This window comes from Phyllostomus discolor, chromosome 2, assembly GCF_004126475.2.
Source record: "Phyllostomus discolor isolate MPI-MPIP mPhyDis1 chromosome 2, mPhyDis1.pri.v3, whole genome shotgun sequence".
Lineage (NCBI taxonomy): Eukaryota > Metazoa > Chordata > Mammalia > Chiroptera > Phyllostomidae > Phyllostomus > Phyllostomus discolor.
Genome location: NC_040904.2, coordinates 31,322,463 through 31,349,990, shown reverse-complemented (window position 1 = coordinate 31,349,990; position 27,528 = coordinate 31,322,463). Strand labels below are relative to the sequence as shown.

General features: G+C 43.2%; 1 protein-coding gene and 1 non-coding gene across 4 annotated transcripts in view; both read left to right on the top strand.

Annotated features, from left to right (window-relative positions):
* The window catches only part of GOLIM4 (golgi integral membrane protein 4), a 68,573-nt gene extending 41,506 nt beyond the window's left edge, over positions 1 to 27,067 (top strand). The window contains exons 6-16 of one of the 3 annotated variants that reach the window (XM_028504638.2): positions 4,117 to 4,199; positions 4,735 to 4,818; positions 8,025 to 8,186; positions 10,356 to 10,709; positions 12,394 to 12,656; positions 13,111 to 13,190; positions 14,559 to 14,668; positions 17,815 to 17,982; positions 18,304 to 18,372; positions 25,020 to 25,100; positions 25,408 to 27,067. In XM_028504638.2, the coding sequence (XP_028360439.1) occupies positions 4,117 to 4,199; positions 4,735 to 4,818; positions 8,025 to 8,186; positions 10,356 to 10,709; positions 12,394 to 12,656; positions 13,111 to 13,190; positions 14,559 to 14,668; positions 17,815 to 17,982; positions 18,304 to 18,372; positions 25,020 to 25,100; positions 25,408 to 25,551 (1,598 nt within the window). In that variant the 3' untranslated portion in view covers positions 25,552 to 27,067. The remainder of the gene's footprint in view (positions 1 to 4,116; positions 4,200 to 4,734; positions 4,819 to 8,024; positions 8,187 to 10,355; positions 10,710 to 12,393; positions 12,657 to 13,110; positions 13,191 to 14,558; positions 14,669 to 17,814; positions 17,983 to 18,303; positions 18,373 to 25,019; positions 25,101 to 25,407) is intronic. The other 2 variants (XM_036017641.1, XM_028504639.2) reach the window with 2 other exon arrangements.
* Positions 1,459 to 1,589, top strand: LOC114491227. The gene has a single exon (XR_003684032.1). It is a non-coding gene; the product is annotated as a small nucleolar RNA SNORA31 (small nucleolar RNA).
* Positions 27,068 to 27,528: the final 461 nt, after the last annotated feature.

The following is a 27,528-nucleotide window of genomic DNA, read 5'->3' as shown; positions in this document are numbered from 1 at the left end:
TTGAGCAGTGGAAAAATGTCCCCATAGGTGCATTGCGTCAAATGGAGAGCACTTGAAAGGTGACTGACGTTTAAACAGTAAGAATAAATACACAGTGTTTTATAAATGACTTCTGTTTTGGGCCCCCCTTGTATATGCCCATGGGCAGGTTGTGTAATCACCACTAGCTTCCTTGCCCTCATCTGTAAAACTGGATATTCATAAACAGTGTCAGCCTCATAGGGTTAGTATGAGGATTACCTAATTTGTGTAAAGCACCTACAACAGCTACTGGTATGTGGTGAACCTTCAATATAAATCACTGTCAATTCAGCATCAGGTATTTTCATAGTAATATGGAACAAAATGTATTATTCCTCCAAGTACATGTGAGTTTTGGAAAGAGAAATAGCACATTCTACAATTACCTATTTAGTTATTGAGTTAATATTAAATAATAGTAAATTTAAATAAACGATTTAAATAATGTAACCAAACACAGGCCTGGCCGCCTGCCACTGAAAGCCAATACTCCAGAGGCAGGTGCTGATGTAAGGAAAGTGGTTTACTTGGAAATGCCGGCCGTCTGGAAGATGGGGGACTCCTGTCTCAAAGCCCATCTCTTGGAAGATGGAGGACTCACATCACAAAGCCCATCTCCCCGTCTCAGTGGAGGCCAAGGTTTTCTTACAAGGAGGGAGCAGGGAAGAGAAAACAGAGATCAAGGGAGGGGGTTGCAAAGTTCTCTATGTGCAGATGAGCACAGTCCATTCCAACAAGGCAAGTGATGGCTCAGCGTGTACCATCCTGGTTCAGCCATCCTGGCTTCATGCCATCCCTGACTCCACGGTGGAAGGTCAGCAGATGTCCCCGAGCTGGGATGCCTCAAGGTTGGAGTTTGTATGTTTTGAAGTTAGTTCCTAGGATTCTTATACAAACATGCTGTTTATCTACAAGCTGCATATCAGTCAGAGACAGCACTTATAGAAACCACGTCAAAAGAGTAGTGGGATGAGTTACAATCCCCACCCCCCCAGCTGTCACAATTTTCCACTGTTACAATGAGTTTAAAGTGTGACAAATGGTTTAAAAAGATACGTGGTTCCTCCAAAAACAGTGTTTAAATCTAAGTAAGGTCTGTAGTCTAGTTAATTGTAACGGTGACAATTTCCTGGTTTGGGTGTAGCGCACTGCACTTATATAAGATGTCCTCACAGAAGCTGAGTGATGGGTACCTCGGACTTCTCTGTGTTTTTCATGCAACATTTTGTCTGTAAGTATTTCAGAATAATACGGCACAACAAAAAGGCGCGTGGGAGGAGTTAAGTAGCCACCGAGGCAATTTACAGAAGGTGAAGGTGGTCTTGATAGAGTTGGGTGCCAGCAGAGGATACCCATGAGATGTGGACATGCAGGAGCTTTGGCTTGTTGGGGATGCAGCAGCAGGTGGTGAGAGGTGGCGGGGAGAATGAAACTGTGGTGCATCTATGACAGACCTGGGGCAGTCACTGTCTGCTGCTGAGGTTCCAGTGCAGATGCAACAGAAAAGGATCCTCGCGCTTTCTGACTGTCTGATTGTGGCAGCTGAGATTGAATAGGGGAATACAAAAACAAACAAACATACAAAACAGGAAGCAAGAAAGACGACACCAGAAGTCCTCCCAAGGGTCGTATAAGGGAGAACTCCAGCGTCAGAAAGCCCTTGCCGTGCCCTGGAAAGCTGGCCCTCCGGCGGTGAGGGAAGAGACTTCTGGCACGTTGGATACACTGTTTAGCATTTGCAAACCTGAGCTAAGCTGGGTAAATATATTAAACTGTACTAATGAACAATAAGTACATTAGGGAATGGGAAATAAAATTTCATAGGTGCCTGCCTTGTGCTCGGCATACTTGATGTCATTAGTTCATTTATTGTTAGCAGGATCCCTAAAGTGCAGGTTTTCTTATGTCTACTCTATACTCACCCCTTTCTTTGAAACAAAACCCATGTGTCGTGCAATTTTCACAATACATATAGAAGTAAGAAAGAACCATGGAAAACAGAGGACGCATATGTGAGTTCTACAAATGAAGATGATGTGAGCCTGTCACCTGGTCTGAACTCCCGGCACCCGAGACGGAAGCGGAGCTGCAGTGCGTTGCAGAGGCTCTTGTTCTCAGGAAGGGAGTGCAGACCTTGGGGGTAGGGGGGTAGAGAGACAAAGGGAGAGTAAGAGGGAAAGAGCGAGAAACATTATTTTTGTTACCAATTAATTTTTGGGAAAAGATTCTGAAAGAGACCTTAACCAACAGAGTGTGAGAATGCCTTGATGACACTTTCGTAAGTAATTGCCGCGTCAGCAGTCTTTTTCGGTCACGATCCTTGATAAAGCTTAGGATCGTAGGTTAAAGCCTGTTGTAGACTCAGGTCCGCAGTGGCAAACTAAGGTGGACAGTCCGAGTGGTACCTGGCAGTTTAGTGTGACACAGGAAGGAATTGAGAATTCCTAGGGAGAGGAGCTGATAGCATGTAAGCTTAGGTAATCATTCCTTCCATTGTGACCATCATGACCGCTGACACTGGACAAATGTTCACTGTGTGCCGGACCCAGGTGAAACTTGTCACGCAGGTATCTTGTTTAATTCTCATAACCTGTAAGGCAGGTGTTGTGGTCCACCTGATTATAAGTGAAGAACCTGGGTCTCCTAAAGTTGAATAACTTCAGTTAACATAGCAAAGGCATGGGAGCCACTGCCGTTAAGTTCATAATCTCTAAGTACTTTCAAAGCTCGCAAAGTTTGGGTATTTCTAGCGTGTGTTCCTGTGTGTGTGCACCGAAGCCCCGTCCAGCCAGCGACACATTTACAGTCCTCTTTGATTGCCAGGGGTCCTGTTTTGACCTTTGAAAAAATCCATTATCACATGTGGATGGACAAGCCAGTCACTGGCCACATTCCCCTCCTTGTTGTTGGTCTCTCCCCCAAACCCGACACATTCGATGCCCAGGAGTCAGGCGGGGGCCCCAAGGGAGTGAAAGTGGACAGAAAGTATGCAGAACGATGGTGACTGGCACTTTTCTTCAGTGCTGAGTAGCATGCTGGAGAGTTAGCTAGGGTTTTGTTGGCAGTGGGGTGGCTGCCCCGTAGGGACAGTTTGCCCAGCACAGCCTAGGTTTATGCCTGCTGTTCCCGTATAATAATTAACATCACCCCCTTTCACTCTCCAAAGCATCTCTTGGAAAATAAATGGCATATGGTCACCCTCCCACCTCCCTACTTCCATTGAGGTTGCCCATGAGAATTGGCCCAGTGTTGCATGTTTTATTAGACCCAGATCCTTGTCTTTATAAATGGTGACAACTACTCAAATGTGGAAGATTCTTATATAGAACAATGTTGTGGGGCAAAAAAAAAGTTTATGGCTGCCAGTTTATACCATTTAATGTCCAGATACAGGGAATGTGAGAAAATTACCAAGAAGATAAGAGCCGTGGGTCTAGGTGAATCCTTAAGTTACTGCAGCTGTACCCTGACCAGTAGGGCATAAGGGCACAAGACTGGGGAGGTTCAGGACTTCACTGTGATGGCTAGCCTCACCGTGGCTCCCAGGAAAGAACTTCCCCAGGGCAGAGAATTTGGATCTGTCAAGAACTCAGTGGTAGGAGAACAAAAGTATAGGTGGAATTTTTCAACAGGTGTTTCTTATTCCTTGATTTGCCTTTATAATTGAAATGCCTTTGCGGGGGGGTGGTAGAAATTATTCATGCGCTGAGAAATAGGGTTTGTGCTTTTTGATAACTCTGTCCTTAACTTGTAAAGAGTCATGCCTTGGACCACCCCTCCCATCACATTTTATTCCTAAGGGTTTGCTTATTAACAGAAACATTTCATTTTTAACTCCTGAGTAATTAAAACTTCTTAACTTCTCCTACACTGTATCAGCTGTTTAAACATATTTGAACTGCCAAACCAGCTTGTATTGTACTGCACTGGGATGTCCAACTGAATCCATGCCCAAAGGGTGTCATTTCTGCGGATGTGGGATATTATATTGTCAAAGTTCAAAACAAGTCCTAAAACAAGTCTATGCGAAGCTTTAGATATGAAAAGCCTAAAAATGCTAAGATCTTATGCGTGACTTTTCTTTTTCTAAAATAGAAACTGCGTACAATTTGAGAGAGGAGAATAGACAGCTGAGGAAAGCACACCAAGACATACACACACAGCTTCAAGACGTCAAGGTAAAATGAAACCCTGCGTTCCACAGTGCTCTGTCCGCCTGGTTTCCTTCGTGTGACGGTTTTAAAAGCCATTCCCTAAACGACCCGCCCTGCAAGCCCACACTGTTAATTTGGGCTTTGTGTAAAGCAGAGTGTGCCCAGTGCGTTTACCACTTCTGCATCATAAGCTGAAAAGAGATGGTCTGAAAATCCAAACATTTTCATTAGTACTGAAATGATTCTCTTGCTAGACGGTTGCACTTTAAGGTGCTTTTTATTTACAAAGGTTTATTAATAATGAAATATTCATTCCTTTGGTGTTGATTTTATTGTAAGTGATTGTGATTTCTGGGTAGCACATCCTGTAGATTTTAGAATACTGCATTAATCAGAGTCGTCTGTGTAAATGATTTTTACACTTGATAAATGCTGCAACAGCAAACAGAGAAATAAATAAGCAAGTAAGCAATGTTTGGGTTGGTCATACCACTGTCAGCCAAAAAAGAATTTGTCTCAGAATGTTAAAACTCAATATGCAAAATTCTTTTTTGTGTAGCAACAGCATAAGAATTTACTCTCCGAGCATGAACATCTTGTAGTGACTTTGGAAGACCACAAGAGTGCACTAGCGGCTGCACAGGTTAGCAGGGTAGCAGCCTCTACCGGTTCTTTTTCAAGTCTGCTTAACATTTCTGAATTCCTTTGTGCATGTAGTCTCTTAAAAGCCAATCTTCAGCGAGTTCCTTAGCACAGAGCTCTCCTGATCCCAAGGATCATGCATGCTTTCAAAATTCAGTCACGAGAATATTAAATAAACCTTTGATTATTTTTTGTTTTTGCTCTGGTGGTGTAGTGCATATGACTGTTTCTACCTTGCCTCTGCCCTCACACGCAGCATTCTGGTCCTTGTTTAAATCATTGGGTCTCTTGCCACTGTCTGACCTGCGTCGGCTCTTGCCTTAGGAGTTCCAGGGTTTCATGACACGAGCTACCTACATAAATTATTGTCAGACTTTTTCTTCCCTCCCTTCCTTGCCACCAGCGTTCCAGCTGACACACGCTCCTTTTGGGACTAGGCTTAGATGTGGTTGCTCAAATTACAGAAAAAAAGAAGTCTCATGTCAGTAGAGAAGGAAAAACAAGAGTCATAATTTCCATTTGTTCAAGCCCAGAGCAGCCTGGTACAGGGCCGGCCCTCAGCAGAGACTCCCTGAAGGGACAAGGGAAGGAGCACTGAGGTGGGAGTGAGCGCTGAGGTGGGAGTGTGGGGAGGGTGATGCCCTGCCGAGTGTTCACATGCCAAGTGTTTCCTGGCTGTCCCGCAGAAGCACGGGGTGGGGGTGGCTGGCTGGTCACCGTGGCTTCCTAATCACCCGGTCTCCACTTTTCTTCTCCTGGAAGGATGAAGAGGAAAGGGCGAAGGAAAACCAGCCATCTGTGTTTATCAGGAGGCCATGTATTATTTTCTTCTCTTTATAAAGTTATTAGAAGTATAACATGGTGGGCCCTGACCCGTCTCCCAGGCTGCAGCATCTGCATTTGCGGGATCCCTTTCATGGCATTCATTGGGTATCTCCCTGTAAAATGAGCTGCATGGTGATTTTTTTACACGTGTCTAAATAAAATTGACCTCAGAGGGATTATGTTATTCAGAACTTTCATTGTATGTTTTGCTAAGTAGTGTGTTATTTAATGTGAGGCTGCTTTTTTATACTGAAAACTGTGACAAACCGATTTGAATAATCTGCGTGCTATAATAGCCATAAATATTAGACAAGGCAACAATTTGAAAATCCAGATAAATGTAAGTAAAATAGTTCATTTAATGACCACAGTCAAATTCTGTAGTAAGCACACTGGAAGTATTACTGACAGGGTTTGTTTTGTAGAAAAAGAATTTTTAAACTTAACCTGTATATATTTTTCTATTTCTTTAAATATCATTTGGCTCTTTGGGGCAAAAGTTCCAGGTTTGTCCTGCCTTTTGAAAAAATAGTTATGCCAGAACTAGGCATAGTGCTTAATTAGATTGTCACCGCTAATCCCCATATTAACATTTTCTCTGCCTCTTCTTAGAAAACAGTGTTTAGACATCCACATTTCTTATATAAATCATCTTATGACACGATTTCATGTTTAAATATAGCTGAGGGAGGAGAAAGCAAGAACAGAATAGAATTTGAGTCTTTAATTATTGGGGATTATCATGAGAACTTTACTTACAGACTTTGACATTTACAACCTGCTGAGTTACACAGCACTGTGCTCGTTTACAACCAAGTGATAGTGAGGTCAAAGGGAGATAAAGTAGCCGGCCCAACACCAGAAGCCAACACCAGAAGCCAGCTGGGAGGCTGGGGCCTCCTGAGGTTGGAGTACCGTCAAACTGAAGCTGGTGTTTTTGCAGACTGCCCTCCGCCACAGTTACCAGGGGCTTGTCCCAGACCCACTGAATCCTGACTACTAGAGTGGGGGCCCAGGGACCTACACACTTAACTCAATCCTTCTGTGATTTCTAATACACACTAACATTTCAGGACCACGGCATTAGTGCCTTCAAAGATTACGTATTTGAAGGACAAGAAAGAAGAAAGGCTAGTATTAAGGCTTGTATATTCTTCCCTATTTATCCTAAAATATTAAAAGTATCACTCTGAGGACATCAGTTGTTTTTTTCCTTGACCTCCAAGGTTGGTTGACAAACGTTTTGATAGATTTCTGAGCTAAGGGCCACCATTAGCCCTGTGGCACACCTTTGTACAAATTACAAAGAAGCACTCCGGGGGACAGATTCTGCAAGCAGACTCTTCACCTTGTGTGCATTAGAAAAAGGCAAAAAGGCACCTCTTCCGTGGGGTGGGGAGTGCTGTGCAGGGAGCAGTGGCAACATGAGCACCGGCTGGTTCTGTTTCCGGTGCCCATCTGCTCTTCACGCCAGAGCGAGGCAGCCCGTCTGGGAAGCTTGTCCAGAACGAGATTTCTGTGTTCTTTGTGTTTCTGCAACTGTGTGTCTGCACACACAGCATTTGTCTTAGGGTAACAGTGTTGAGGTGTATGATGAGCTAAGTATACACAGTGTCTATTTTCTTAGTTAAGGTGTGACTTTTTTCTGCCTTTCTAGCTCCTTGTATTAAAAATATTCCACACATACACACCCCACCCCATATACACACAGATACATTTTTTAAATACCTACATGAGTGCCTTTATCACTTTAGGAGGGAAGTACAGTCAGAACTGAGAAGTAAAAGCCCAGCCTTACTTCATGTCTATGCTATTGCTTTCCAAACACTGCACAGCACAAAACTGCCCATTTTTGGGGGAGGGAGAGATTCCATTGGAGCACAGGTCGACTGGGAGAAGGGTGGCCTGTGTGGTTTTGTGTGTATGTGTGTTCAGTTCCTTATCTTCAACTTATGATTCCTCGCCCCTGAAAAATGTTACTCAGACCATATTGGTAAAAGATGCCTGCACCTGTATTTATAATTATGTGAAATTTTATAGATTTTTAGATGCTATAAAACCAATTGCATAGGTGTCTTTTAATAGTGATATTTATACTAGGAAGTTATTTATACAAATTCTGACTTTGTTTAATGTAGCATGGGAAGCTAACATCTGCCTTAGATATTTTTTCCTGTTTCCTGTAATTCAAATTCTAATTTGCATGTGCTTAAAAAAGGTTAAGCATGTTCAAGTAAAACTAGCTAATGCATGAAAGCAGTCTTCCTATTTTTTCTAACTTGTATTTAGGTATAATATTTTTGTTTATTCTTCCAGTGAACCCTAATGCCTACCCATGAGTGATATCTTTTTCCCTCTTCAAATTGTGCAATTTCTATGCAGACTCAAGTTGCAGAATACAAACAGCTGAAGGATACTCTGAACAGGATTCCGAGCTTTCGAAAAGCAGAGCCAGCAGAGCGGCTGAGTGTTACTCAGGTGGCACATTCTCCACAAGGTGACAGCACAGCAAGGGAGAAGAACCCAGCCAGAGAGCCACAGCAGGTGAGAGGCTGGTGACCTATGTATGGTCAGGTCACTCTCCCTGTCAAGCTGTCATCAGGTAAACTGCTTTTCCTGCAGAACATGCTTTTCCTGCAGAACAACGGTTCTTAAATTGCAGCGTATATCAGAGCTCCTAGCAGGGCTGTCAGAACAGAGATTGCTGGACCCCAGCTCAGGGTTTTCCGATTCAGCTAATTTGGGGTGAGGCCTGAGGATTCGCATGTCTGATCCAGCTGGTCTGGGGAGTGTACTTTGAGAACGACTGCAGCACTTTCTGGGAAAGACACAGTGGCTGTGTCTTTATGCACATGGGTTTGTTTGTTTGAAAGGGGTTGTGGTGTCCTGGGATTTTTTAAAGGGTTTTTTATTTTTTTGTTTGCTTGTTTGTTTTTAGAGTAAGAAGTTAAATGATCATGAGTATCTGATGTGATACTCAGATCACAGCCCACTCAGATATTAAAGTGGATGATATATTTGAATTTGATGCAGTGCTAAGCCCACATAGAACATGCCAGAACCGGCAATGAAAGGCCTTCATAAAACTGACGAGGCTGTGAGTGCTGCTGTCACGACCAGCTTTTTTATGTTCCTGTTCTCAAAAATTAAGCCTTGCTTCAGAGTCTCTGATAAACAGGACATCAGAAATAGTGTCACCCTAATCATTAATTCTTACAAGTTGATTTTGCAAATCCGGGTGTAACAAAAATAGCAAGTGCGGTGACGTTTTCCCTGGCACAGTCGTTCAGTGAACATTCGAGCAGACTTGCCCCCACGCTCCCATCCTAGGGGGATGAGTAAGTGATGAGAGTGGACTCCCTGCATGTCTTTGGCCCTCACAGAGCATGTTTTCACAGACAGGACTGTGTCCTCGTGGACCCTTGTTCTTCGTCTGGGTCTCAGGTTACTACTCATGTATGAAAACACAGCCAGAGCCCTGGCCGGGGAACTGGTTTTATTCTCTGCCCTAGTTGACTAACAGTCTACCAGGCTCATCTTTTAGCAATTCAGAGCTTCCGTTTTCCCACCTGCCAGGTGGAGATAGTTGTTTTCTGCTCTAAGCTTTCGCCCAGGGATATCCGGGAGATAAATGGCAGGCAGCTGAGAGCACTTCGTGCTCTTTAGAGAAATATTTCATGTCAACCCAGGACAGTATTATGTCACACTGGCCAGGTATGTGAGGATGCTGGTAAAATGTACATCTCCAGAAGTTTTCCTCAAATGTCCAAGAAAGGACATTTCATGTAGGTTTATTCATTTGTTTATACCATCCATCTTCTCAATTACACTCCTCTGAATTTAAGGAGAGGCCTTCATATTTATTTCAGTTATGGGAGAGCAGTCTGACCAAAGAAATGATCTTTTTTGATAAACAAAGAGGCGGGGAAAGGAGTTAGGAGCACTCCTACTGACATTATATAATCTCTGTTTTGCTCCTCTTTTCTAAGTAATGAAGATCATATAAGAATTTCTGAAACTTATAGGGAAAGTGGATTTAATCAGTTAATTTTAGAAAAGGGGTGCTCTTTAGACACATCATTTTGTGTTGTTGTTAAGGTTCCAAGTTTTCTGTATTAATAGTACAAAATACAAAAGCCTTTCTCCAGTTTACAAAAAACCTGCTACTTTAATGCATTGAATGGGGTTATATTGTCTCTGGTTAATGGGCACTATTTTTAGCTAATGTGGATGTTCATTAGTAAAGGCATTCTATTTTTTTATTAGCTAATAAAAAATAAACCCGACTCATCCTCTATTTGAGCTTATCCTTTTCCAATTATTAAGACAAAATTTACATTCAAGGAAAATATGTAAATGTTTCATCACTAAGTTTTTTCCCCTTTTTATTCTGCGGGAAAAGAAGAGCTAGATTGCTTTTGATGGCAAGGCCTGCTGACATGTACATGGTCACTTGCAGGCTTTACTTCTAGGTCATTGGCTGTATCCTCTCCCAGATGAAGCTTTGCTTATGCTGTCTCTACTTGATAGGTTGGATTACACAGTGAGAAGAGTTGGATGGCTCCATTGAAGCCAGGCTTTCTAGTCAGGACTCTGTATTTCCAGACTCTAGGATTTCACTTATGTTGTAACCCCACAGATGTGTTTATAAGTAAATTATGTCACTGCTTATGAAATAGAAGAGTGTCATTTCCGGGGTTCTGTTTGGCCTAGGTGTCTCGAAATGATCACGTGTGGCAGAGGCATGAAGCCGGGCCTGGAAGAACAGAAGAAACAAAACCTTCCCCTCCCACTCGGAGGGAAGCAGAATTTCAGGCTCCAGCAGAGCAGAGCCAGCAAGAAGCGGAAGCCAGAAAGCCAGAGGAGCACCAGGTGGAGGAGGAGCACAGGAAGGCCCTGGAGGAGGAGGCGATGGAGCAGGTTGGACAGGCTGAGCACCTCGAGGAGGAACATGATCCGTCCCCCGAGGAGCAGGACCGGGAGTGGAAGGAAGAGCGCGACCGGAGAGAAGACGCCAACCTTGTGGAAGGGCGTGCTCAGGGCGAGGGAGGCGGTCATGCCCTTCAGGTGGGCACCCCTTCGGCCCGGCCTGCTGGGGGAGGATGCGAGGCTTTGTTTTCAAATACTAAAGGGGAAAGCTTCCCTAGATATGACAGTCTCTAAAATAACAATGCGAGTGGTTTCACTGAATGTTACACGCACAGACTTCAGTTTTCTCGTGTGATGGTCATAGCAGAGCCACTTCCACACCTAAACAATACCTTTGGAGAAAGGAGAAAGGGTTGTGTGTGTGTGTGTGTGTGTGTGTGTGTGTCAGCATGGGTCCACAGTGCCCAGTGCAGGCAGGGGACCCATGCTCATGTCCCTTTCACAGGGTAGCACAGGGGAACCCCTGTCTGGGCCCCTCACTTTCTGTGATCAAAGGTCTCGTGCTGCTCACTCACTCTCCGGTGTATGCTGGCTCTTGCCCATTCGCCTTCAAGGTGGCTATTAAGTTATCAAAAACCTGATCTTATTGCTTAAGGACACTCCACTAGCTGAGCATGTTTAACCTCTGCTCAGGCTCTCCCGACTGAGCATGCCCCTCCAACATAAGTAAGGTTTCTATAAATCATTTAGTATATTTATAAATGGTACTTTCAGAGGACTTAAAGCAACACTGAAGGCAGCGAGGCGCCTTTCTTCCCCTGTCTCTAAGCTGATACTCGACGATAGGCTACCTGGTCTTTGCATGGATGCTGGAGCTGTGTTTATTTATAACTGAAGCTGTTACTGGCCTTGAACTTTCCAGGGCTTCAAGCTGCTTGAGAATTCAGGCTGAGTAGGTATGAAAAACCCTCTGCAGCTGCACTCCAGTGCCGCAAATTTAGCATCAAGAAGCCTCTCCCAGTTTTGTGGCCTTTGTGGCTTTCTTCAAAAGTGATTCCTCGCTGGGTGTGCTTGCATCAGCTGGGGGATGGAGGAGAGAGTGGTGGGAAGCAGAGTTTAGGAATTCCTGCATCAGACTTTCTTTTGATCAGAAGGCACTATCTTCTCTGTTTCTCGGAAGAAAATTGGTTCTCCGCTCTTCCGCCCTAATCTGAAATTTCACTCTTTCGGCGATGTTTCGCCTGAGATTGGGACGTTGCTAGAGTTAGTTAGAATCACTCAGGGTGTCAAACTCATTTCCACTGAAGGCCACATCACCCTTTCGGTTGCCTTCAAAGGGCTGAATGTAATTTCAGAGCTGTATAAATGTGACTACCCTTTAACTAGGGGTAAAGAGCTTGGCACTGCCACTGGGTAGAAACAAGGTGCCGGGCTCGATAAAACAAGGTGGCCCGAGGGCCTTGTGTTTGCCACCTGTGCCCTAGGTTTTTAGCCTAAAGCTCACAAATTGCCCTGATGAATGTAAGGTCACCGAGTTCCCACTTATAGCAGGGCCTTTTGAATAGAAGTTTAATTAAGGTTCAAAACTCATTTCTTCTGTTTGCCCTCTTCCTTTTAAGAGGGAGCACATTGAAAACTGGCCTTAAAGCCAATAAATTGGGAGGGTCAGTTGCTAAGAAGCCAAGGGCTACTCACAGGGAGTTGGAAAGTAGGAGTGCCAGCACTGGGCAACCCTTGAATGTCGTGTCTCATCACAGTTCATCTGACAGATACAGACCGGTGTTCATGCACCATTCCTGCCTCCTGAGTTTCTCATGAGAAACAGAGGGAGAATTCAGAGGAACTGACTGCTTCCGCTCAACTCCAACTCACTTTTCCCCAGGTGCGTTCTTCAGCTGAGCCGGTTACCAAGTTCCAATCGCCCTATGAGGAGCAGCTGGAACAGCAGAGACTGGCGGCAAGGCGTGCAGAGGAGGCCCAGCGGCTGAGAGAGCACCAGGAGGCCCTGCACCAGCAGAGGCTGCAGGAACACTTGTTGAGGCAGCAGCAGCAGCAGCAGCAACAGCAGCTTCTGGCGCAGGAGGTGGCCCAGCAGAGGCTGGCCCGGCAGGAGGAGGGGAGAGCACAGCACCCGGAGCAGCTACGGTAGCCTTCTGCGGGGTGTGAGGGCCCCTGCTCTGGTCTCTATGAGCAGATGGAAGACAGCTTTGTGCATTTATTGTACATGAACATGAGGAACTGAAATTGCTCCTGTAGCTGAGGCTGAATTAAGTTCCAAATATTTCATCTTAAAAATAATCAGCCTTTTTGTGTGTGCTTAAAAGTGATAGTGTAGGTCTCAGCATAACCTAGCAGGTTTGGTGCTAACTTTATTTTATTTTACCATTTGAAAGGTAGTTTATCTTTTCTAAGGATCTTTTGAAGTATATCCAGGGCCTTTATTAAAACTTAGTTGGCTAATTTTTTTGAAATAAATTTTTATGGCTTAAAAAAAAAGTTGAAAAATTAGTTTATTACTGTCTTTCAAGATAAATGACGTACGTCAAACTGTGCTGCTTAATTTGTGTTGCTGAGTTGATGATGTCTGTGCCCCTTGCAGGCAGCAAGCTCATTACGATGCTGTGGATAATGATGTCGTTCAGGGAGCAGAGGACCAGGCCATGCAGGAAGAAGGAGGAGGTAAGGCTCCTTGGGTGATGGATGCTTTAATAAAGTTGCTTGGTAATATGCACCCACTCAGGGTTCCACGCACGCCTGAGTCCGTGCAGAGAGACGTGTGTTCCGTGTGTCTTTGGTTGTTGTGTGTTTCTTCCTTCTCCCAGACAGTGTGAGATGGTGGACACAGTAGCCCAAGAAAATGTTTTTCCTATAACACTTTAGAGTGGAAAGGAAATAGTAGTTTCAACTTTTGGATACTAGTTACTTCTGACATGTTATTATAGGACTGTTAAGACTTTGGGAAATTTCTTCATTTTCTCCTTGCCTTGGAAGCTTTTGGATCATTGCCTTAAAAGTTTTCAAAGCTTAAGCCGATAGTAACTTTCCGTTGTAGTGTGCATCGGGCATGTAATTTATCGAGTGTGGCTCTTTCTGTGATAATAGAACTGGACAGTAACTGTTTCTCTGACAACACTAAGATGCATATGCTTCCAACAAGTCTAAAGAAGAGGGATTACCTGAACTCCCTCTCTAGCCTGTTCTGATATTTTATAGCCCTCGGAGTCAAGAAATTGTTTTCCTAATGTTCCCTGCGTGGCACTTGAAGCTTTTTTTTCTGTTATCAGAAAGATTAGGGAATGGTGTGTTCACTTCTTTACTTAATGAGTCCCCTGGTGCACTCGAAACCTAATGGTAAGTTACCCTGTGTCCTTGTTTTCCACAGGTTAAATCTTCTCCATCTATGTAACCTTTCCTCTTATAGCTTACTAAAAAAGTTATTTGTTCTCTTATATGCTCTTATCTAAATTCACTCTATCAAAAAATTTTTTTCTAAAAGCAGCTAGTGAGTATCTGTGTGAGTATGATGTGGACGTACCTGGGCTGTGGCCCTCATCCTCCCTGTGAGTCAGAGATCACAGGATGGGCGCTGTTTGTGTTTCTGTTCCACACGTGGGGTTGTTCTTTCCTTTATTTCCTGAAACAGTGTCCATTTCTACTCTTGGTACCTTGCTATTTCCTCCAATATTACCCAAAATTAGTTGGTAATTTTAGCAATATCCAGTTGACTGGGATTTAATTGGGAGAGTTTTTATTGTTGTTTTGCACAGAGGGGTGGGGGCACAGTGAATGGCAGTCTGTCTTATAAATATTGTTTCCGAGAGTTAGAATGCTGCTACTCACCCTCACGTCTCCTTACACACACACTCAGGGAGAGGACATGGCATTATTCGGAAAAGCGAGACAGCGCTTATTTTGAGTTAACCTCCCTGGAGGGAAGACTGAGTGAAGGGCCTCTGGAAAAGCCTGCTGGTGGTAGCTTTGGTTTTGGGAACGGAAAGAATCCCGTCTGGTTCTTCTGGGCTGATGTCGATTTATTCGATTTGCTAGCCTATGAGAGAGACAACCAGCACCAAGATGAGGCCGAAGAAGACCCGGAGAATGGACACGTGCCCCAGGAACAAGGGCTGCCCGAAGCTGACCCCGAGTCCGAGGCAGATGTAAGTGTCCCCTCTTCTGGTCATGCCACTCGGCAATTCACAAGGCAGAGAGGAAACTTGAAGGTTTGCCTGACACCGTGCCCTGACTCCACACAGGCCCGTTACTTCCTCAGCCCCAGAGAAAGGCGCCTGGCACGACTATAGGATGTGAGCAACATCGTTAACTGTAAAACATGGGGGGGGCGGGTGGGTGATGAGAAGGGGTTAAACTTTGCTCTGGAAAAACATCAAGAGTTCTTTCTCTGATGACTTTTAGATTAGTGAATTAAAATTTACAAAAAGTAAAAGCAAAACTGAAAGGCATTGAAACAGGTAGTCATTCTGAAGGATGAAAAAGAGGCAAGTGTGGGAGCTGGAGCGGGAATCAGAGAAAGGAAATTAACTGTTAGTGGGCACGGCGAGCAGTCTGCTAGGGCGTTACGTATGTCTCATGACTGCAGTTTCCCAGCAGTCAGTGACCATTTTAGTAGATGCATGGATTAGAATGTGTGGTTTGAGAGGGGAAAAAATTGCTCAAGTACCAGGATGCCATGTTGTGTTTACCAAAAAAGGACCACAACTCCCAGTTTGGCTGGGTGGTCTGGGGCCTTGGCCTTGCCTCTGAGCATGGCAAGCCGTGTTGCATGGGTGTGTTCTTGTGCTTATGTGTGTATGATTTTTACAACTTACTTTAGCTCTCCTGTCATCTTTCACTAGTAAACCAACCACCACGTTTATAAAGTTTAGTCTGTGCTGTCCTGTGGGCCTGGCACGTATTATATTGACCCGGTGGATTGAAAAAGGGCTCCATATCCTTCCTTGATTACTGTTGGGAAAGTCTTCCTGATGGCTGCTTAACGCCACCTTGATGGAAACGGCTTTCCCTCACATGGAGAGAAGGCGCAACACACTCTCCCGCCAGCCCCGGAATTAGCACTGTGAAAGTGTGCTCCAGGGAACCCTAGCCCTGAAATGCTTTCAGGAAAGAGTAAGAGCTATAGAGAGCAGGAGAGTCTGAGAGAGCCAGAGACTGTGAAAGAGCAAGGTAGTGTGCACGAGAGAGCAACAAAGTGAGTGTGCAGAAGCCTGGGGGCATGCTGAGAGGGTGAGTGTTTAGTCCGTGACCTCGGGGGACTGCTGTGTGTACCTGACTGTGTACTCGTGTGTACGAGTAGACCTCACTCTACTCGTTCTGGAGAGCACACTGGGAAACGCTGGCCTTCCTGCCATACCTCCTTTTAATGAGGAATCGTTAACCTGCTTGTCCTTCTCTTTGTCTTATCCATTTCATTTCTTTTTTCTTATGTTTTTAAGATTTTATTTAATTATTTTCAGAGAGAGGGAAAGGGGAAGAGAAAGAGAGGAAAAGAAACACCAATGTGTGAAAGAAACAATCTGTCGGTTGCCTCACACACTCCCATTCCGGAACCTGACCCGCAACCGAGGCATGTGCCCTGACCAGGAATTGAACCAGCAACCTTTCGGTTTGTGGGGTGATGCCCAACCCCCTGAGCCATGCCAGTCAGGGCTATTTTTTTCTTTAATAACTTTTTCTATTTTTCAGTTACATTTCACGTAAAATATTACATTAGTTTCAGGCATACAACGTGTGATTAGACATTTATGTATGACTTACAAAGTGATCACCCGGATAAACCTAGTACCCATCTAACACCATACACAGTTATTATAATATCATTGACTGTATTCCCTGTGCTGTACTTTACATCCCCGTGACTATTCTGTCTAAGTCCCAATTTGTACTTCTGAATCCCTTCACCATTTTCCAACCTCAGGGAGGTAGAATTGATCATCTAGTTATTTTATTGGGCTATAACCACCATGCCCGTGAAGCCTTACTTATTACTTGGTCAGAGTTGGAGGTAGGGTATATATTTTTTATTAAGTTTCACAAGAGCTTTGGTCCTTGTATTCCTGAATAGAATATGTGACTTTTTTTTTTCTATTTCCACACGAATTATTGATAATGCACAAAAAATGCATATAAGAGATGGCGAAGCAACTGGAGCTTAGTGTGCAAGTCATGGTTTCTCACTCTGAGAGAAGTGTCATTTGCACTTGAATGGAGTGCGCTGCCAGGGATGCAGAGAGAGTGATTCAGCGGAGAGTGCAGTGAGCTCTCCAGCGCTCCAAAGCGAACTGAAGTAGAATCAAGTCTGGAGAACGCAGCGAAGGGGACTAAATCTTACTGTGAGGCGTCCCCATCCCCGGGAAGCGCTGGCGGCTTCAGTTAAGTGTCCCGTTGGTGACGCTGGAGTGATGGGGAGGCACGCACCAGCAGCGCCGTGTCTGCTGAGCTCAGGCGCTCTATCTGAATCTTTATGAGGTCATGTTTCATTTTGAAAGGCGCTTTGGGAGCTTAAGTGGAAAATCGAGATAATTCTAAAGTTGGTAGGTAATATGGAGGGAATGCGTTGAGCACAGGAACTGAGAGCTACTTGGGAGGAGGGGGTGGGTTGAAGGAGATATTTTTCAAAATAATAATTGCCGATTGGGTTAGCTGGGATCTTGTTCTCCTGTACCTGGCCAGTGCGGCGTCTCCCAGGGTCCCGACAGTACTTGTTATAAAGACATGTGATCCATCCATCCGTACTAGAAGTCGTTCATTTGCTTTTGAACTAGCCCTCTTCCTGTCTCCTTTCCAGGCCCCTCCCTCTTTGGTCCTTTCCGGTGTCGGCCTTATTTCTCTTCAGCTGCTTTTTCACCCACTTACATGTAAATGGCTTGGAAAGGAAAGCTTGTCCCTATAAAAATCAGCACACCAGTACATGAAGTTGCTGCTTGCTGATCTGAATCTTCCATTTTAATTATTTCTCCTACTTGGGCTTTTGGTTTTTATTAACTATTTTTCTCATGCCTATTTAGTCATGCTCTCTTACTTGTGATAGTGAAGTTCTGAGGACCAATTTGGAAACACAGAAAAGAAGTGCCAGTCATATTTCATTCTGACTCATCAGCCTCCAACAAATAAGGCAGGAGTTTTCTCTTTTGACAGTGGGATGTGTACTCATGCGTCTTGGCAAGGATGGCCCTGCACCATCCGGCGAGGGATGATTTCATCTTCTGCCCGTGGGTGGCCTTTCAAATGAAATTAAACTTGATCCCGGATTTCGAAGTGGTGGTTGCTTTTTATTAAAATTTTACAGAGGGCAGCTGTAGAGGATATAAACCCAGCGGATGACCCTAATAATCAAGGCGAAGATGAATTTGAGGAAGCTGAGCAAGTGAGAGAGGAAAATTTGCCAGATGAAAATGAAGAGCAGAAGCAAAGTCCTGAAAAGCAAGGGAATGCGGAAATGGAGGAGCATTTGGTGGTAAGCAGAGGCCTCTAGGGAAGGCGGCTTTATCCTGGGTATTTTAATAAATGCCTGGTTTATGCAAAAGATTAGTCATAACCTACATTGACAGACGGTCTGCCTCTTTGGCTGGTTTTCAAGCCATTATATGAAATGATGTGTCTGCACTCAGAGAGTGACGGGCGGCCTGGGCTTTTTGTGTTGGGAATGATTACTCATTATTTCCTGGCCACCGATGCATTGAAAGTACACTTTTCATGGCGGCATGCTTGTTCTTTGAGCACTATAAAACACATCTCCAGTGTTCAGTAACCAGAGCCTCCCCTCTTGTTTCAACAGATGGCAGGAAACCCGGACCAGCAGGAGGATAATGTTGATGAGCAGTACCAGGAGGAGGGAGAGGAGGAGGTAGGAAGGTGGAATGCAGGAGGCTGATCACACTAACCTTAAACAAACCTCAGCAGCATCGGCTCTGATATGTCTTTTATGGAGATGTTCAGAAAGACTTAGGCAGGACAAGACTTAGGCAAGAGGAAACAGACCATGGCCATGAGGCAGGGGTTAGAAGATCAAAATAGCAGGGTGATGGAATCCCCTCTCTCCTGTTCTAAGTAGGAAGTTTGAACGAAGAAGACATTTGGCCTCTCAGAAACAGTGCCCCCAGGTGTGTGTGAGCTCTGTGCGGCTGTTTCCTCCCGCATGTTCCCTCGTAAAAGAGAGAGCAACAAAGCTCTGCACACCGGGGGAGCCCGGCCCGGCCCGTGACTTCCTCTGTGGACGTGGCCAGTGTCTGCCCCACAGTGTCTGTCAGGTACCCTTCACACCCTGCAGACATTTAGAAAACAAAATGTGTGGTCTCTGCTTTTAGCCTTTTCCATCCCAAGAATTTGGTATCTTAATTAAATTTAACAATAGAAAAGAGGAAAAATACGTAAGGGCTCAGTTGAGTGAAATGCATTTTGGTGGGATTTTAATCCCTGTTGTTTTGATTTGCTTTTTTATTGTAAACTTTAGCATGTTGTCGTTAGTTAGGTTTGGAGCATCGCGGTGCCCTGTTTGGTGACTGACTGAGGGGTGCTGTCGGCTGTAGCTGCCTTGTCACCGCACTTGACTGTACGGACGACTGAAGTACTTGGGGATGTGACATGGATGAGGCCGAGGGCCCCCTGTTTAGTCTCTCTCTGGACTAGTAAATGCTCCAGCAAATTAAATCCCTAATTTAGAGGTTCCTGCCTCTCAGTCAGGCATCTTGCTAATGTGTGTGGCTTTGGCCCTAAGGGGCATCACGTGAGAGGATGGACAAATGGCAGCCTGGACAGACCACCCCACCTTCTGAGACCCTGTGCACAATACTTGTGCTGCTGCACTCACACACACAGTTCCCTCAACAAGGTCTGCTTTCTTGTTTTTATTGCATTTGTCCTCTTTCAGAGCCAGTGCTAAAACGTGTGCTTATACCAGGAATAGGAAAGGATGCCGTGCTCCACAGCCCTGGGCAGCACGCATCTCCAGGCACGTGCGCTCGGACGGGCTTGATCTTTCCATCCTCTCTTTTCTCATCCTAATCAAGAGCCTGAGCTGTCTTATCAGAAGAGAGCACTAGAGAAACTAGCATCCTTGAATATTAAGACATTTGGCAAGAAAAAGATATTCATCTGGACTTTTCTTATAACAGGATGTCTAGACGAATATTACTTTATTTTATTATGGCAGATGCCAGGAATCTTTTGAGAGATTAAAAGGAAAGAGGTTCACCTTGGCTTCCTTTTAAAAATTCAGAAGGGTAAACATAAAATTTTAATCAGTATTTACTGATGATTTCTGTATTCCTGTGTTATAGTAGTTAAGGCAAAGAAGATAAATCCCATGATCCAAGAGGGATTGAGGATAAAAAGTAAAGAAAGATGGGGGCGGGGTGGGGTGAATGGTAGCCAGGCAGCAGGTTAGAGTCCTACCCACAGCAGCCACTCCCTCTGGCTGGGCCTCTTCCTCCCTCCAGGGGGCAGAACTGACCCGGAGCCTTTCCCTCTCCCTGCACCAGGCCCTGGTCCTGCTTTTCTTTGGCCAGTTCCCTGCCCAGAATTCCCATGTCAGCATCTCTGTGCCCACTTGCTAACCCCTCTCCCGTAGGCTCTGGGTTGCCACACCCCCTCACTCAGGCCTGTTGCCCAGTGAGCTCTCCGAGGAAGCCCAGTGTGCCTTTCTTCCCTGGGTAACTGTCCTCTCTACCCCCTGAGCGTCCCTCGTTCAGGCTGTGTTGTCCTTTTCTGGTGGTTCCTGAGATGATCGTTATTGGATCTCCCCACCCCTTTCCATTGTTCCAAGTTCTCCCCATGAGGAGGGTGGAGAAGAGTGGCTCCCAAATACCATTCAAGGACTAGTTACAGTTAGAGACAAAGTTCTCAGCAGGGTATAGCAAAATGGGAAACATGAAAGGAGTCACAGTGTGGGAGAACCCACATCTTGTTGTTTGTCAGTGACGGTGTGTGAAACACCGAAAACCATAGAATACTGTGTAATGTACATTGTTCTTATCTCCATCCATCCTCAGGGTCTCCTGGCAGCCCCAACCAACCACTGGGATGTGAGCCTCACTGCTCTTGCTGGTGCCCCTCCCCTTGGGAGGAAGTGCATCTTGCTAGGGCAATCAATGCCTGTTCAGAGGTGCAGCACCTCAGACTTGGGACTTCACCTGTCCAGAGTAAAGGACCCCAAACCAGTGTGATTTTTAGGAAATGGGCACTGTCCCCACCTTTTGTCTTAGTGCAGTGTTAGTCGCCCTTCAAAGACAGAGAGATGATGGCCGTGGACCAGCCTTCACGTTTGGTTGTTCGGCATTGTTTGAGGGAAAGGCACTCATATGGTGAGCCCATTGTGTTGCTAACTTAGCAGGTTATCTACTTATGAGCAAACAAGGCAAATTATGACATTGCCCAAAAAAGTGCTCTGTGTGCTTTAAAATTAAATGTTCAAAAAATACAGAGATTGAATGACTGCTTGAAAGCGCTAATTGCTCAGTTTCCCCAATTCAACTGAAAACAGATCAATCTGAACACTTGAGAGAGCAAGCACAAGGTGATTTACTTGGCTGCCTGTAGTGGTACTGCCGGCCTATGCATTGCCACATCAAGAGCTGTCCAGATGGCAAAAACTCTCCTGCAAAACATCCCTCAGCCAGCAGGGGTGCCCACCACCCCTGCCGACTGAGCTGAAGGCCTTTTCTTGGTCACATTCCACCCACCTGTTTGGATCCTGGCGTTCCTGACTACTTACAGTTCAGCCTTCTGGTTCTTGACTCCTCCCATAACAGCTTCGATGGATTAAAAGAAAGGCATCAATTGTTACAGGAACAGGGACAGGGGTAGCTGGCCAAAGCCCACCTCAGTTTTAGAGGATCTGTTTTGTTTTTGCTATTTATTTATTAAACTTCACCACACCACATGGGGACCATTTCTAAAAGGCTTAAATAACGTCAGAGTTCAGTGAACAAAAATGAGTAATGTGGAGCAGTGTTGGGAAATCTTTAACAAAATGTTTGTATCAGTTTTAATGGGATACTAAAGAGGGTCAAATGTGGAAGGCACAATTGCTGTATCTACATTATGAAAAAATGCTAACAGTTGGCTTCTGGTTATTAGTCCAAGTATATTTTAAAATTAGAAATTCCATATCATTTTTTTTCCTTTTCAGTAATGCCTTTAAGATGAATTTGAATTACAGTACTTTTGCCCCAGCCATGAAAAATATGTTACTAGAATAATAATGTGTATTTATAAATCTAAACAATTATAAGATCTTCATCTGTGGGTTCCCTAAATTAAAGAGTGATTTAAATGAGTACTTCCCACGTCCGATTATATTGACATATGGTAAGCAACCTGAATTTTGTACAACAGATTCCAAGGTAAGAAAAGAAAGAACTCATAATATTTATCACTCTAGCCAATATCCATGTCACTCAAGGAGGTGGCTCTCAGTGCTTGCTGTGACAAAGAATCACCTTGGAGGGTGTGTGAAAAATACAAAGACTGGGTCTACCTTACTCTTGGAGATTGTGACCTTGTCTGTGGTGGACCTTGCAGTCAGAGTTGTACCCAAGCCCCTGGCTGATGCTGGTGTTCCAGGAGCACCCTGTTTACAGACACAGCTCTAGGACAGATGGTTGCAGTGGGGACTTGGAAAGTCTGACCCTCCTGAAACTTCTGTGCAAATTATGTGTATCTATACCTATTTGCTAACAACTTTCTTACCAAAGTCATAAAAAGATCTGTGATTCCCCATACCCCAGGCAGTGATGAAAATCAGTACTTCCAATGATCACTGATTTTCATCCAACTCTTTATTTTACAAATAAGAAATTTGAGCTTCAGTTGGCTAAATTTCTGAAGGTCACACAGCTTGTTATTGTTAAACCATGACTAGAGCCCACCGAGGTCTTATTTTAAAGTACAGCCAGCATACACTCATGCATGTAACTAAATAGTGGATATGGGCCAGTTGCTGGAAGTTAGTAAATGCAGAAGGAATGATAAAATTAGAGCATCACCGTTTCTGTAGCCCCTAATTAAAGCAATTGATGTAAGAGCAGTCATCAGTGGATGATAGTACTGTTGAACAGAAGTTGGGGAATTTCACCATGGAGGGTCAGGCTGTCACCATCAGGCTCACTGAACAATCCTAACCTCACCAAGCGTGGGACAAATGTTATGTACCTCCTCATGTGATGAAAACATGAAGTCGACAGCTCACCTCTGAAAAATCCTTTGCTTTGCAAATTAAATGTGAATTCACTCAAGCCTTAAGCTAACTTACTTTTGTAAGAAATGTGGGGGCTGAAGGAATACATTAAGTGATGCCTTAAAGAAGCAAGTAATCAGTAATATGGAGGAGAAAAGCGGAGAACCTAAGTTAGGAGTGGCCTTTGTTTGGATGATGACGAGAACAAACCAACCATCAATAGACATTTGTAAGACAATCAGGACAGTGTAAGTATGGACTGGATACTAGGTGATGGCATGGAATTATTTATCAGGTGCTTTAATGGCACTGTGGTTACATAAGAAAAGCTCATTGCTTTAGGGATGCATACTGAGATGGGTAGGGATGAAATTATATAATGTGTAGAATTTTGAAGAATAATTCATCACAAAATAAAGAAAAGCAAAAGGTGATGCAAGTGTGACTTTGTGATGACTTTTGAACCTAGGTGATGACTATAAGGAATTCATGAAATTGTTTTCTTTTTGGGTGTGTGCTTGAAAATTTTTATAATAAAAACAAATGACCTCATTGTTAATATAGCCAGGAGAGCCGCAGAACCAAGGTTTTAGTCCAGGTTTGTCTGACCCCGAAGTCAGTGTGTGGCTGGCAAACTAGCGGCCTCGGCGTGTTTTGTGAGTGATGTCTTCTTGGGATGCAGCCCTGTGTTTCTATTTGCATATTGTCTGAGGCTGCCTCTGCAGTGCAGTGCCGCAGCTGGGTGGTTGCTTCACCTTATGGCCGAGCAAACCTGATTATTTACTCTCTGCACCCTTTACAGAAAAAGTGTGCCGACCCTGACTGATATATCCTTTCTGCCATTCTGCAGTTTCAAGGCAGTTTCCTCCCAACCCCAACTAAGCCATGTGTAGTGTTCACCAGCTATAGAAGACATATCCATTCACTGAAATTGACCCGGACACTTGAGCAATTTAACGATGTTTCAATTAGTGAGAACTTAATATAGTTTGAAATAAGTGCTTCATCATTTTCATCACAATGTCCCAGGGAATGTTGTTATGAGGTTCTGTGGCGAAGGGCAGAACAATGTCATGGACACAGGTAGAGCCTGCTGGTGCGACGTGTGTCTTCTCTCTAGCCCACCCCACCAGGACATGTGAACACAAAAGATGCTCTACACCTCTGTCCCCAGAATGAGTTTATTCTGTGCCAGTGTAGTTGAGGGGCTGTAAGTCCAGCTGGCACTGGGCTGGGTCATGAAGGCAGGGCTCTGTCCAGGGCATCGTTGAAAGGCCATCTTTGTAGGCTCCTAACAGCCCAGGTAGGTTGTGGTTCATTTCTGTTGTACTTGGGCTACACATCTTGAGACAGTCCTTAATTTCTTGGTCCTTGATTAGAACACCTGCATACTTCCTTTCCTTGCCCATTTCTGGGATTTTTAACACCTCCCCCCTCTTTACATACCCCCCCAAAAAATCAGGTAATTTTATGTATTATTCTAGGAGACTTCCTCTATACCATGGTCTTTGGAGAGATCAGGTTTTCTTCTGGTACCAGAACAACACATTATGCTTAACCATTAGTCAGCAGTTTTTTGAAAAGTATTCAAATGACTTAAACTATTTGGCATATGGTATGGTTTTCAAAATAGTTAAGTTAGAAAATAGCTTCTAACATTTTTCTAAATCATATATTTTGTGGAATGTGATCATTAGAGATTATTTTAGTAAAAGTATTTGTATGATTTCTTCGATTTGCATTTTGAAAATTAATTGGTATCAATGACATACAGTGATAATGTATATTGCAGAACATTATTTAAAACACATGTCATGTCAGAACACTGAAAAGATGTAGGGATCTGAGGCAGTTTAATAACTATTCTATGAAGAAATTGAAATGATTGTGTTCTATGTTCTGGATATTTTAGCCAGAAATTTTATTCTTAATTATACATATGTATATACACATTTTTTCCTCAGTTTTCTCCTACCTTATGTATAGGTCATGGGGTCTGTTTTCTGTGCCTTACAGAGCAGATGTTATTTGCATTGATTCATTGATTCATTCATTCATTCATTCTACAGTATGATTAAGCCGTGTGCCAGGTATGCATCTAGACACAGCAGACAGTTGAGTAAGATTTTTTATACCAGGTGTGGTACACATTTCTTCATAGCTAAGAGACAAGTCACATGTTTGACTTTTATCTTTTTTTCAAATTTATTTTTAGTTTAATTTTGTTGCTGCTACTTGGAACTTTTTGGAAATCAGAATATGTTGTTTCAAGTGCCTAAATGATGAAAGCATTACCTAGTATCTCTGGTTTGTTTTAGGTTCAGGAAGATTTGACTGAAGAGAAAAAAAGGGAATTGGAGCATAATGCTGAAGAGACCTATGGTGAAAATGATGAAAATGTATGTGTAGGATGTGCGTCTCTGTCGCGCCTGTTTGTGCATGTGTGGGGGATCCGTGTGTGTGGTGGACAGACACCAGTCAGCACATCTGAGGTGCCGCGGAGTTTCACGGGCCAGCCGAGGCTTAGGAGAAGTTGTGACAATGTGAAGATGAGGAAAGACTATAGCACTGTTGCCTACTAGAACATTAATTGTCACTTCTTTCCTTCCACCAAAATTGAGTGACTTCTCACCTCTTTGTTTAAAAGAGGGGATTATTTGTCTCACGAACTCTGTGCCCTGACACTTTTTTTTTTTTAACTTGAAGGCTGATGAGAAAAACAATGATGGAGAGGAACGAGAAGTTCGAGCTGACAAACGCCCCAAAGGCCGAGAAGAACACTACGAGGAGGAGGAGGAGGAGGAAGAAGATGGGGCGGCTGAGAAATCACAGCGAAGAGCTGAAATGTAGCGGCACCCCTAGTTCACAGACAGTAGTCAGCCGACAGATTCCTTACAAGCTGCTCAAAACTAAACCTGCCTACTGAACTCTAGGATATTTAATTATTAAAATTATGTATTTAGATTTTTTAAACTTTTGTATTAGAAATGCTCATACAATTATATGATATATTTTGATAACCTAGGTTAGAGCTTCTTTTATATTCAAGCTAAACCTGAGCAAAAAGAAAAATAATAAAGCAAACCTTAGGCCCTGAATCTCATTTTTCAAAGATTATGTGATGTTGGAAAGGACATCGATTTTGTACATTTTTCAACTTGTTTCTTCTCTCTCTTCTGGTTTCTAGGTATTCTGTTGGTTGCCTTTGATAAAATATAGGACTTCAAAATAAGGAATAGTGCAAAAATGCTGTGCAGATTTTAAGGAGAATGGCCAGTTTACTAATTGCTCCTTTTTTGAGGTTCTTGTGTATCGTTCTGACAGAATTTTCACCGGTGTGTGTATCTCTAGAGTAAGATCCACTGAAAACCAACATTGTTTTCAGACTTGTCAGAACAGTTAGAAAAATATTTCACTTCACTTCAAAACATGGCTATTCTTCTTAAAAGGAATTAAATTTAAAAGTGAGATAGTACTAAAATTCATGTAACAGTATTCTGGACTTAGATATTTCAATATTCAAACAAGGTATGACACCTTAGTGCATTAACCTTTTTTGAAGGACTGACACGTAGTTTAATAACTAGTTTACTGTGTGGGGGTAGTGTTTTCTACACGAGCACCATTTTGTGACTTTTCCAAAGCCACCTGGTGATATCCTTGTTTCGTTATCTGATTCCCTACATTACAAGGAAGTGTAATATACATTTCCCCTGCAAGCTCTGTGCCTCAATATGTAATCACTTTGATGACAAGTGTGAATATGAAGACATACCAAGCTATACAATTGAATAAGATTATTTTTCAAAGACTGTACAATGGTATGATAAACCTTGGTGACTTTTTTGACAGCTGGGGTTGTGTTTGCATTATGCCCACAGATAGACATTTTAATGATGATGAATTATAAAACTTACTTAAGTGAAAAATCAAAAATTTCCCTTGGGATAGAGACATTTCAGTCTCAGGCATAAAGAGTTTTAGGTATATAGAATTAGGTTATGTAATTCATGTTTGTGGTTTTGTAATACTCTCAAATTAATAAAAACGTTTCCATTGCTACTGCTGTGGGATGGATGTAATTGTATTTTGTAGTGACCACACTCACATACGGCTTTGGTTGTCCCTGCTGAGTGATTGTGTATGTATGCATAGGAATGTTTCTTCAAATGTATTTTGGATTTTCAATAATCATAAAGCAAATTTTACCTTTATGTATAAAAACCCTTTATGTAATGTAAAATGTATAATATTGTACATAATATTCAGAATACAATTATTTTGGTAAATTAGTTTGTATTTTTAATGTCCCAGTTGCAGTATTTAATTATTTGAAATATTGAAACTTGGTAATAGTCAATAAAGCTATAAAAAGGAAGTGATAAAAGTTTTAAAGTATGTGATTTTTAATAGTTTGTGATTTTATAACATTCTTTTTCTTAAAAGGAAACAAATTTAAGAGGTGCCAATATGTATTAATAAATTATAAAATGCCTTTCTCAACCTGTTATTTTACTTATACCTCTCTCTACTTCAATTGATGTGCGATTTTTTCTCCCCTTGTCCTAAAAAAAGAGCTAAGAATTTTTTATTTCATTCGTACTAGTTCTGGGGGAAGAACAAAAACAGATACAGAAATGTGTGAGTGTCATATGCACACAAACAGCAAAAAGCAGCAATCACAAACCATACTGCTCTCAGGATGGCGTACGTTATATGGCCGTTTTAGCTGATGTTTGGAGGAAAACCAATCAGCCAGAGCTTATCTACATCAATGAGATAAGCAGAAATAAATTGTCACTTGTACTTATCTTGCCAATTAATCTA